The sequence below is a fragment of the Chrysemys picta genome, chromosome 6 (assembly GCF_011386835.1).
Source record: "Chrysemys picta bellii isolate R12L10 chromosome 6, ASM1138683v2, whole genome shotgun sequence".
Lineage (NCBI taxonomy): Eukaryota > Metazoa > Chordata > Testudines > Emydidae > Chrysemys > Chrysemys picta.
Genome location: NC_088796.1, coordinates 126,007,302 through 126,019,454, shown reverse-complemented (window position 1 = coordinate 126,019,454; position 12,153 = coordinate 126,007,302). Strand labels below are relative to the sequence as shown.

At 47.0% G+C, this 12,153-nt stretch overlaps 2 protein-coding genes across 6 annotated transcripts in view; one reads left to right on the top strand and one right to left on the bottom strand.

The window, feature by feature from the left end:
* The window catches only part of IDUA (alpha-L-iduronidase), a 73,271-nt gene extending 70,672 nt beyond the window's left edge, over nt 1-2,599 (bottom strand). Inside the window, exon 1 of one of the 2 annotated variants that reach the window (XM_065549790.1) lies at nt 1,898-2,599. In XM_065549790.1, coding sequence (XP_065405862.1) covers nt 1,898-2,040 — 143 coding nt within the window. In that variant the 5' untranslated portion in view covers nt 2,041-2,599. The remainder of the gene's footprint in view (nt 1-1,897) is intronic. The other variant, XM_065549791.1, reaches the window with a different exon arrangement.
* A 2,580-nt stretch (nt 2,600-5,179) lies between these two features.
* LOC101946266 (protein regulator of cytokinesis 1-like) overlaps nt 5,180-12,153 on the top strand; it is a 43,863-nt gene continuing 36,889 nt past the window's right edge. For 2 of the 4 annotated variants that reach the window (XM_024110771.3, XM_005308971.4), the window contains exons 1-2: nt 5,180-6,487; nt 6,654-6,786. In XM_024110771.3, coding sequence (XP_023966539.2) covers nt 6,465-6,487; nt 6,654-6,786 — 156 coding nt within the window. In that variant the 5' untranslated portion in view covers nt 5,180-6,464. The remainder of the gene's footprint in view (nt 6,488-6,653; nt 6,787-12,153) is intronic. The other 2 variants (XM_065549792.1, XM_065549793.1) reach the window with 2 other exon arrangements.

Sequence of the window (12,153 nt, the reverse complement as noted above, 5' to 3'; positions counted from 1 at the left end):
TGGGCTTGAGGCACACTGGCAAATTAGGGACGTTTGTACTTTTTGCTCTCTGTGCATGGTCATTTGATAAACCACATTTCCAGTGGTGCTAATCTGCTATTCTTCCTGAGCAGTAAAAACACCTTTTAAAGATGACTTGCAAAATTAAAAAATGGGAAGGTGCCTGTTTTGCTATTTTCTGATGGATAAACAACTGTTAACTTTATTTATTTTATAGGTGGCCATGGTGCTTCTAATGTTCTGGCATTTCTAAAAGCACAAGTGTTGACTCCAGCTTTCCCTCATCTTGTTGTCTGGGTGATCTTAAATGTGAGATCTTAGCTATTAATTTCAAGAGAGGGAGGGAAGTATGTAAAATCTTCCAGACTTTCTTACAAGTGTTCCCTTGGTGTGAGTTGAACATTGTATGTAAATTAAGGAGTTATTTGAACAGTCTAAGTAAAAAACACTTTCCATTTTTATCAGGTTTCACTTCCAAGGTTTTTCCAGTCTCCTAACACCGGCAATGCCTAGAGATTCAGGAGACAAGGTGGGTAAGGCAATATCTTTTATTGGACCAACTTCTGTGGGTGAGAGAGAAGACCTTTTGAGCTTACATAGAGCTTTTCTTCAGGGCTGGGAAAGGCACTCAGAGTGTCACAGCTAAATACCTTGTAAATAGTCTGCCAGCATGAGGCATCAGAACCCTGCTCCATCTCCAGGCGGGTCCTGGAACCCAGCATAATGTAATAAGGTCACATGGTCACAAATACCTTGTATTTATCTGAGACACTCTGAGTGCCTTTCCCACACCGGAGGAAGAGCTTGGTGTAGCTCGTCTCTTACCAATAGAAATTGCTCCAATAAAAGATATCTCCCCAATAAAAGACCTTCCCCACCTTATCTCCAGCTTAACCTATCACAGACTTCCAGCTGCAGAGTAACCAAGGCACTGCTCTGATACCAGTAATGGGGCAATGGTGTGGATTGGGAACGCTGGCTCCCTAGGATGCTTGACTGGAAAAGGAATCCCACATTTCTCAGGCAATGTGATAGATACTCCTGTAAGATGCCACATATTCGCTTGACTGTCTACTTCGGGGTCAGGCAGAGCAGTACAATCCTATCCATGGAGGGGGCCGTAAATAGGTGAGCCTGTTACAATATGCTGGGTTCCTGGACCCCCATCAAGATGGAGCAGGTTCTGATGCCTCAGACTGGCAGACTATTTATCCAATGCAAGAAGACAGATGTAGAGTCTCTAAGGCAAAAACAAGGTGAGGGGATGAGAGGTGCACTTGGTGGGAAAAGCCCCTAGAAAAGGTCAGCTCAGGAGAAAGGTGGACTATGGTTGGTGTGGGGCTTTGAGCACAATTAAAACACCAAAGTGATGCATGAGTTCTGACTGTTAACCCAGCATGTACTGTCCTGGGAGAAGGCCCTGCATGTTCACAGGCCCCCGGAAAGGGGTGGGGAAAATAGCTTTCAGCTGAATCTTCTATCCTGTCCTAAGACCCAGTTTGCTGCTTGAGACTTAGCTCTAGGAATATAATACTGGGCCATGTTCTGCTCGGCTACAGCTGTGCAACCCCCCTGCACCAGAAGAAACTAGCAATCAGTAGCTAAGTGTGGGAGCTGGAGGGGGGGACAGGATATGATGCTTTGACGTCTGCAAAGCAGACCCTGAAAATCTATCTGAATTAGATACCTGCCTTCTCCAATTTACAAGCCCGGTTTAGCTTATCTGCGGGGGCTGTTTAGGCCATAAAGAAAAACCCTCCTGGACTACCCCCTGCGGGGCATCAATGCAATATGGAAAGGCAGAGCAGCCGGGCTTTCCTACAGGCGGCAGGAACTTCAGGAGGAAGTTTTCTCCGGAGTTGGATGCGGGTGTGTTCAGAAAGCAAAGGGCGCTTACCAGAAGCCAGTGCTTTTCCAGAAGTGCTTCAGGGGCCTTTCAAACTGCGACACATCCACGTGGAGCACGTAAGATCCCAAGCCCGCGCCGAGCACCAGGTGCAGGATTATTACTCCGGTCTCCCAGCTCCGAACCGACCCCATGGGAAACGGGCCACACCGGCCCAGGTTCGCAGCTCTCGCTGAGAAGCAGGCACCCCAACAGGCTTCGTCCCACGGGGTCCCCCCCAGCCAGGCATCCGCGGGGCCTGGGCACAGGGGCTCTGCTCGCAGGTCCGCCGCTCTCCTGGTCCAGGGGTGGGAGAGATTCTCCCTTTAGCGAGTGCAGCGAAAGCAAAAGCTGCGCCCTGGACACCCCCCCCCCCCTCCCCTCCTCTTCGTGTTACACACATGGTTTCCCTACTTACTTCCTGCTTTCCAGATCTGCCGTGTTAAGGCAGACCTGCACCCGTAGGGAAGAAACAGGGACTGGAACCCGCCGCGGGGAAGCCAGCTGGGCTGAAAAGGTGCTTGGAACCAGATCCTGGAGGGGGGTTATGATAGCAATTCGGTGCTTTACTCGTGGATCCGATTGTGCAGAGAGGGGTTGTCCTGTGGCTGGCTCACCCAGAAGCAGGGACCCCGGATGGAGTACACCCCGGTAGCCCTCCTGGGGCACTCGAGTTCAGAAGCTTTCAACAGCTTGTAGAGGAGCACTGCCATCAGGGGCCGGTGGGAAAACCTTTGCAACAGTTCCCTCGAACCAGGAGGATGGAGACGTGCCACAGGGTCGAGAATGGGGCGGAGGGATGAGGAAACGGAGTATTTCAAAATGGTGTGAAAACTTGAATTGTAATTCTTGGCAGTGAGTGGAAGCGAAGTGTTATGTAAGGTATATCCGGTGTTACCTATGAAGCCCCCTGGATTTCAGGGTGCAGAAGCAAAGGTATTTTACAAATGCTCCAGGATAATAGATTTGTATGGTAGGAAAACATTCTTAAATAGAAACTTTAGTTATGAAACACGTAATATTGTCCCCAGAGTAAAAATGGGGCAATACTGTAAAAGTATGTTAGAGAGGAATTCGGGTTTCATAACAAAGCAGAAATAAAGATGTTTTCTGCTCCCACATAATCTGCAGTGGCTGTGTGCTGTAACCACACCTTTTCCCTTTAATACTTTGAAGCGATTTTATATAGTGTCTTTCTTTTCAGTGTATCTGTCTTTCCATATCTTCCTCCCTCCCATCTTTAAATGTGGGTTTTTTCTTCCTTTGTATTTTGGAGGGAGGGGGTGCATTTTTGCTTTCTCTTTGAATCTGTCTGTTATGGCTTAGTTTACTTTTCATTTTAACTTTGCTTCTTTTCATTTAGTTCCTCAGTGTTGTCTATTTCCTTGACTTTGTTTCAGTATTTATCATCTCTGCTGGTTTTGTCTTTGTTTTTCCCATCCCCTCCCCCTTTCTACATCCTTCCTGTCCTATTACTGTAGGGGTGTCTGGAAAATAAACTCACCTAAGGCGAGAGACAAACACTTACAAAACAACAAGGAGTCCTTGTGACACCTTAGAGACTAACAAATTTATTTGGGCCAAAGCTTTCGTGGGCTAGAACCCACTTCATCAGATTCATGGAGTGGAAAATACAGTAGGAAGATATATATAGCAGTACATGAAAAGATGGGAGTTGCCTTACCACGTGGGGGGTCGAGACAGTTCAATTAAAGTGGGCTATTATCAACAGGATGAAAAATCACTTTTGTAGTGGTAATGAGGGCAATGTAATCAGGGTGGCTCATTTCAAACAGTTAACAAGAAGGTGTGAGTAACAGTAGGGGGAAATTAGGGTTTTTTTAGTTCTTGTAGTGATCCATCCACTCCCAGTCTTTATTCTGGCCTAATTTGATGGTGTCCAGTTTGGGTGAGTCCTGCTGTGGGCTTCTGACAGCTCTGTCCTTCGCAGATTCAGCTACTGCCAGAAGTACATTATGACTTAACTGGATGTACATTTAGGACTGGTCTACACTAGTGTTAGATCAACGTATGTCTTGCGTCTGAAGTGGGCATTCACCCACGAAAGCTTATGCTCCAATACTTCTGTTAGTCTTAAAGGTGCCACAGGACCCTCTGTTGGTAGATCAACGTAAGGCAGCTTATGTTGACCTAACTCTGTAAATGTCCATACTACACCATTGCTCCTGCCGATGTAAGTCACCCATTACACCGACATAATAACTCCACCTCCACGAGAGGCGTAGCGCTTAGGTTGATGTAGTTAAGTCAACACAGTGTCTGTGTGGGCCAGGTGGAAGCCAGCACCCAGACCCTGCTGTGTGGGGCCAGGCATCAGCTGGCTGCTACGCGGGGCCAGGCAGCAGCCAGCCCCGTCCCAGATCACGCTGGGCAGCAGATGGACTTGGACCCTGCCATGCAGGGCCCGGTGGCAGCTGAGAGCTGTACCCCGCCGCTGGACCTACTGGACAGCCGGGAGCTGGACCCTGCTGCACCAGGCCAGGCAGCCAGGACCTCCAGCACCCGGCTAGGTGCAGAGCGCAAGGCACAGGGCTGGGGTGGAGCCTCACCTAAAACCTGGGGGTGCTGCAGCACCCCTGCAAACCCTTAGTTCACAGAGCTCCTCCCCCCAACTTGCCCAGAGACCCACTCTCCTGCACCCTGCCTGCCTATGGCTCTCACCAGCCCCAGGATGGCAGGAGCGCTCTTACAGGCTGCCAGATGCTGTCTCCCCCTCAGGCAGCCCCGCCCCCTGCCAGACCAGACCAGTGCTAATTGGGCCGCCTGTGGCCACAGGTTGAGAAGCGCTGGTGTACACAATGCGTAACTTACATGGCCTGTTGCTGCCTTTGAGAGCCTGAGCTATGAACCCTGCGCAGCGCTCACCACCGGAGCCCCACTGACCCAGGGCTGACTGCCTGAGCTCTCAGCCCTATGCAGGGCTGACTGCCGGAGCCCATGGGAGCTGTCAGTGCCCCACAATGCCCTATACTGTCAGTTAAATTGGTAGAAGCACTTCTGGTGAGGATGTGCACTGCCAACAGAGGGGGCATAGTGTGGACATGAAAAACCATAATAATTACTGTGGTGGCTGTACGTCAACCTAACTGAGTCGACTTAATTTTGTAGTGTAGACCAGGCCTTACAGACTGCATTAAAGAGCTTTCAGGGGAGATAGTCAATTGCCCAGTACTACTCTCTGGCTTTTGTCAGAAAGGAAAGAATAGAGTCACTCAAGCAACACTGTAGTGCCCTGGTAGGACGGCAATGCCAGTGTGTTGAGCTTCGTGGTGCAACACCTTGTATATGAGAAGCAGGCTTGGGCAAACAATGGGAGTTCCCAGGTTGCAAAGCCCAGGCATGCACATCACAGGTTTCCCTGGTTACTAAAGAGGAAACCTTTATCCACTATTCCTGAGGGCTTATCTTCACCTAAAACACTACAGCTGTAGGGCTTCAGTATAGATACTATCTATGCTGACAGGAGAGATTCTCCTGTTGGCATAGGTAATCCACTTTCCCAAGAGACAGCAGCTAGTTAGACCAAAGAATTCTTCAAGAGAGCTAGCACTGTCTAGACGGGGACTTAGGTTGGCTAAAGTACGCCACTCAGTGGTGTAGGATTTCTCACCCTCCTGAGCAATGTCTCCTACCCCAACGAACAGGACAGCATTTTGGGACAGATGCTATATATGAATACTTGCTGGAGGGTCAGATGGGCAGTTAAATGGCTTTGAGGGGAACTCCAGGTGTGTTTACATCATTGTACACATCTTTACATAGAACTCCCTTCCCTACACTCCCCTCTACAAACACCCCAATCTACCCCACACAGGCATTCTCCCCTGTATGGTCTGGATGCATCCCCCCTGAGACTGTATACCCCTACTTACACCCACTATGGCCCCCCAAAACCCTATAACCCCCACAAGCCCACTAGAGACCCTATACACACTCATTATGCTCCCAGACACCCGATCACCTGTACATGCCCCCAGACCCTATACCACTACAAACACCAACGTACTCCCCAGAGACCCCATATCCCCTACATACACCTACTATACTCCCCAGAGACCCCATATCCCCTATAGACACCCACTATACTCCCCAGAGACCCTACATAATCCCGCGGTGCCTCGCAGATTTCCTATCCCACATTCCTCCTCCCCCCCCTCCCTAGTCACATGACCTTCTACCCACGACCCCACCTCCGCGTGGTTCTTTTCGAGAAGGAAAACAAGGGATCTCGATTCCCATTGGCCCCTGCCCAGAGCGCCCCGCCTTACTTCCTGACGTCATGTCTGCTCCCCAGTGTGATTGATGGTGGGCGTGGCCAACATAGAACGCCGACTTCCATCCGGGCACCGCTCTGTACGTCACACGAGGGTGGGGGGGGGAGGATTTCCACAAGAGACGAGCTGGGCGTGGCTGGGTGTTTGGCCAATCCAGGCGCGGTTCCGTGTTGTGCGGCCGGTTTGAATCCCGGGGGCTGCCGTTAGGTTCGTTAGCCGGGAGAGAGCCGCTTCAGCCGCGCGCCCGAGAGGCCGAGACCCCCCCCCACGCACGCGCCGCGAGGATGCCGAGGACCCCGCGCAAGAGGTGAGTGGGGGACCCCCGGGAAGGGGGGCGGGGCTGCCTGTCCTGGGTGACCACCGCTCCCCGGGCCCCCTGCTCAGCCCCTCCCCCGTCCGGGCTGGGGGGACCCCCGTGTCTCCCTCCGTACCCCGGCCCCCCTTCCCCGGCCTGACGAGGTGTTTCCCCTCAGCGAGGTCCTGGCCTCCTCCCTGGTGAGCAGCGTCAACCACGCCCTGGGGAAGCTGCTGGACATCTGGCACCAGATCGGCATCAAGGAGGAGATGCAGCTGGAGCGCATGCAGGCCGTCAAGCAGCACATCGAGGTGAGGCGGGGTGTGGGTGTGTGGGGGGGGTCCTCACCCCTGTCCATTTCCCCTCCTCGTTTCCCCCTCAATGGGCTCTGCTCAGCCTCCCCCCTGTTGCCTCCTCCTGGGGCTCTTCCCTGCTTGTGGGGGCTGCAGCTGGGGCCCCTCTGCTCCTCCCCCTTCCCAGACGGGCTGTTGCAGAGGACCAGACCCAGTGCTCACAATGGGGTGGGGTAACAGGAGGGGCTGAGTTGCTGGGCTCTTGCTTCCTGTGAGAATGGCAGTCCCACCCTGGGGGGCTCTGCCTCCTTCCTGCACCAGCCCTACCCGTCTTCTCTGCTCCAGGAGGTGGGCAAGTGGGGAAAGCAGCCATACAGCAGGGGAGTTCTCCCAGCTGGCACTAAAATCATGTGCCTGTCAATGACCTATCTCCCATCTCAAAAATATTATTTCCTGGTTTGCAACCTGGCCCACTTTAAGCAGTGGTGCCCACCTGCTGCTGGATGCACTTTCCTGGGCACTCCTGCCCATCCTGATCTGTCCAGCATGCAAGCCAGAGAATGCCAGAGCTGCAGCTTTGTATGTAGCCTCAACTCTCAACCCCCTATGCAGAGGCAGCAGTGGAAGGGTAAGTCCCTAGCATCCCACCTGGGAGGTTTGGGTTTAATTCCCTGTTCTGTCACAGACTTCTTGTGTGACCTGTACATTTCCCCCAAGGGCTTTTTTGTGTGATTAACATGGATATAACAGTACTTCCTTATCTCCTAGTGGTCCTGTGAGAAGAAATACATTAAAGGTTATAAATACTACTGTAATGAGGGCCATATAAATACCATTTTCACACCTTTGAGTGCTTCATTTTGCAACTGGGATATTTCCAATGTAGTTTTTAGATGAACTCTTTTGAAAATAAAGTTTTGCATTATAGCATTTCTGTTCTGCTACATAGAAGCAGAGCACTGTGTCCTACACACCTTGCAGGCCATTTCTTACCATATTAGATCCTTCTCTCTCCTCAACCTTCTCCAAACCTCACTAGCCCTGCAGCTCTTGCCTTAGAAAATAAACGATCAATGAGACAGGACTCTACCATTAGGAATATTTTCTCTCAAATTCTCACAGCACAGGAAGATTTGACAGAACAAGGAGCAATGGTCTCAAGTTGCCGTGGGGGAGGTCTAGGTTGGATATTCAGAAACACTATTTCACTAGGATGGTGGTGAAGCACTGGAATGGGTTACCTAGGGAGGTGGTGGAATCTCCATCCTTAGAGCTTTTTAAGGCCTGGTTTGACAAAGCCCTGGCTGGGATGATTTAGTTGGGGTTGGTCCTGCTTTGAGCAGGGGGGTGGAATAGGTGACCTCCTGAGGTCCCTTCCAACCCTGATATTCTGTGATTTGTCACCTGCACGTCCTGTTTGGCTGCCTTAGCTGTGCATGCACAGAGTAATTTTAAATGGGTTGCAACTTGGTCAAATAAAACAAATCTTTATCAGCACACTCAAAATCACTCTACTCTATGCAGAATTTCAACTCTACTTGGCCATTTCAACACTTAAGTTGGTAAAAGTTTTTTCTCATGTATTGTGCCTGGAAAAGTTTTGTTCAGACTATGCATGAAAAACTTCAGATAGAAAGATAAAGGCTTTGGAAGGCTGAGCAACTGTGAACAGGGTTAGAACAGTAACTTCCAGGTATCTTTAAAACTATACTTTTTTTGTTGGAATAATTATTGGTACAGGATACCACCATGACTCCAATTTGATCATAAATTCCTTTATTAAATCCAAAGACCAAATTATATTTATGCAATTGCTCTAAACATGTCTAAAAAGCCTACATAACAAGCAATTACTACATCCAACCTGTAACAGATGTTCATAAGCATTTAATTAAGACACAAATAGACTAAATCCAGGGGTGCTTAGAGTAAACTAACATAGGTCTAACTTGGTCAGGCAGATATTAGTAATGAACCCCCAAGAGTTCATCTTTTTATACCCTTTAACAAACAAGTGATTGCCAATTCCTGACTTTAGCTAAAAACCAGTTTCGGGTTGGGAACGCTTCTGCTTGGCATAAACAAGAGTTATAACTGAGCCCTTTTCTTCAAGATAGCATTGGTGTGTCAGGGATCAACTTTTCTTTGTCTATTAGAATCAGCTCTGATAACTAGAAACTTCTTTTCTCTTATGAGCTACATTGAGTTCGGCATTTTTACAACTTATCTTGCCAGTTACATATTTTTCCTTGTAGACTTCCCACAATAGCTAACTGACTTTTGTTTTACTTAAACTACAAAGCACACATTTTCCTTCATTCCTACACTCTTGTATGTGGTAGTTATTGATGCGCTAAAACTGAATTGTACAAAGCACCTAAGTTTCTGCCTCCTCACATTAGTATAGAGATTTGAGCTGACACCAAGCTTACTACAAAACAGACTGAGGTTGTATGGTTATCCTAGCTTTCCAGAATGAAACCTTAGAAGTTGTTGGTTGGAAAGGGAATGTAAGCTTGGTATACCCTGTATGGATGGCCATTCTAAATGTATGGAGTAGTGCAACGGGTGCCAAATCAAAAATGAGCTAGAGGTCTTAGGAGCTAGGGGAGTTGGACTGTGGAGTCCTACAGCCCAAGGAAGTGGCCCTGACAGATCTGCACCCGGAAGTACCCTAGAGGCTAGAGATGGAAACAGCAGCTTCCACACACTTAGACCCAGCTTCAGAAACATGTGCGATCCAGTGGTTGGGTCCAGTTAAAACAGATTGTCCCCTATGGGGATTCAGCCAGCTCTGTACCATGGAATTCACTACATCTACGTAAGTATACTAGCTCTGCAGTGATGGAAGGAGCAATAAATTAATTGGTGGTCAGTACATTGAATCTAAATACACATAGGGAGCTGCTTTGCTGATCGGGTAGTGAACATTTTTACTGTTTTTTCTGATCATGATGACACTTAAGTCAACAAAAAATTTGTCCAGGCTAACTAGTTTGAACTACACAGATGTAAAGTTTTCTTTACTCAATTTAGGTAAAATCTTGGTGCAAGATTTGGTTCATACGGGCTTATTACTTGAAGACTAGTCATGTCCTGAGCTTAGAGTCATTGGCCTTTAAAACTTATTAAAAATACAGCACAGAGGAAAGATTTAGACCTGTGCAAGATCTAGAGAGGCACTTAGGAAAAGTGATTAAATCTTACAGACCCCCAGGCTTGCAAACAAGTTTAAATAAGAAACAAGATAGGTGCAGGGTCAGATGTTGCAGTATCTTCTATTTTGAGTCAACCCTGGACCAAGTAAACCAGGATCATGCCATTTGAGAACCGGGGCTCCTAAATTGGTTGTAGATATCTTAGGGAATTGGTAGCATGTACGATTACTGAGGCTGTCTTGTGCCAAAGCTACCCTGAAGCACAATAGTAGGCAGTTTTGACTTGTAAGATTACATGCATACTAAAGTAAAGGACCCATAGACTGAAACAGTTTATTTCCATTTGGGAGCGACTTGTAAACCAAGTGAACGTTCACAATACTTGACAAACCATCCAGTTGTTGTCCTGTTAAAGCAAACAAACCAGATATTGCTGGCTAGACTTAAAGAGCTCAAAGAGATTGGGAAGGATTAGAATTAAAGGGTAGGTCACTAATGATTAGATTAAGAGAGCCCTTCATAAAAAGCAATGGATGCCTATATACTTCTGACTTAAACATGCGATTAATATTGATGATTTTTTTTAGCTAAGTGTGTCTGAACAGATTAGCCACAGAACAGATGGTAAAGCTTGAGGACCAGAAAATGCTGAAGGTCAATGTGTGACTTCAACACCTGTAATTTAAGTGCCTCGTCCTATTGGCTTTGATATAATTTTGTAACAATAATTAGTATCCTTTTTAAAATACTGTACTGTTCTAGTGCATTGAGTGCAGAAGTTCTGCCAGGTTGTAGCTATATTGTGTCCCCATAGATTAGAATAATCCGAGCAAATGCCTCATGACTTTCTCTGAGCTCATCTGACTATGCTGACATTTTATCCAGTCTATTGGTAACCAGGATGGAGGGTTGTATCTCACTTAGAAGCTCACTGGATATCAGTTTAATTGACAGTCTGAAGTTAGCTACTGGACCAGGCTGAAGTAAATAGCTCTTGCAATCCTGCAACCTGAGGAGATGAGCTTAAGCCTAAAGTTTTCCCTTTCTCCATTTGTAAGCTGTAGAGATGTCTCGAGGCCACTGTCTCCCTGTCTGGGCTGCAATTAGTCTTCAGATACGGAGCAACTATGTAATGGGTATAGTGGAGGGAAGGGACAAACTAGTTAGGAACATATGGGCAGTGTAGAAGGAGAGGCGTCTGTGTATATAGATATCCATTAGTTTTTCCTTTTTTTTTTTAAAGTGAATTAAAATGACTGCCTTCTAGTTAAGCAGGAGAACGTTAAACTTGCTCCAAATCTTTTACATTCAAACATTCCATTGGGTGTCTGCTTTCATGTTGCTCTTCTTTCAGGCAAGATGATCCTGCAGCATTGTCCCTCAACTTCTGAAAAGTAGTAGTGAAACTTATTAGGATCCTGTAGTGGAGAGAAGGCTCATGCTATTGGTAGTTGATCTTATTCTCTGCATTATTGATTTGACTTATAATTCCATTGATGATGGAGACAGAACAGACCTGTTGGGTCACAATCTTACAGTTCATGGAAGACAAAAATACCATACCTCCGATAAGCTTTGGGGGTGGGGTTTACTGAAGTTAAGCATATATGAACATATGTATACACTGAAATACATAGATTGTGGAGTTTGTGAAGTGCTACTCAAAACTGGAAGGATTATAGATGAGTCACATAACAAATGCTGGAACATCAGGCATGCAGTTTTTTGTTTTCCTCGCAACAATTAATATTGAACTTTGCAACTAGTGTCTAGGTGTATGGAGGCAGGAGTGAGAACGTGCTGCAAGGATCAGTAACTAAGAAGAGTCTCTTAAAAATGGTCATGTTCCTCATTTTCATGTGAATTAAAGATCTCTACTGCTTCTCTCAAACTGCATAAAACGTTGCTCTGTATTCTACTATTTAGAAAATACCCAAGCTAAAACACCTTCTTTCATGCTCACTATACTGTTTTATCTGATTTTTCTTAGTTACTTTTTTGGAGCAGAGTTATATTTCAAGTAGTTTCCTTTCACTAATACACAAACAGAAATTGAATCTGAGAAGCTTGGAATAGTAGCATGTGCTACCACGAACGAGGAACTGCTAAGAGTGCTCAAGTATCCCATTATATAAATGGATTCTGATTAGGGCTGCCAATTGGAATTAATGCAAGTGATTAATGCAAAACAAATTAACTAGATTACAAGTCATGATTAATCAGTTTT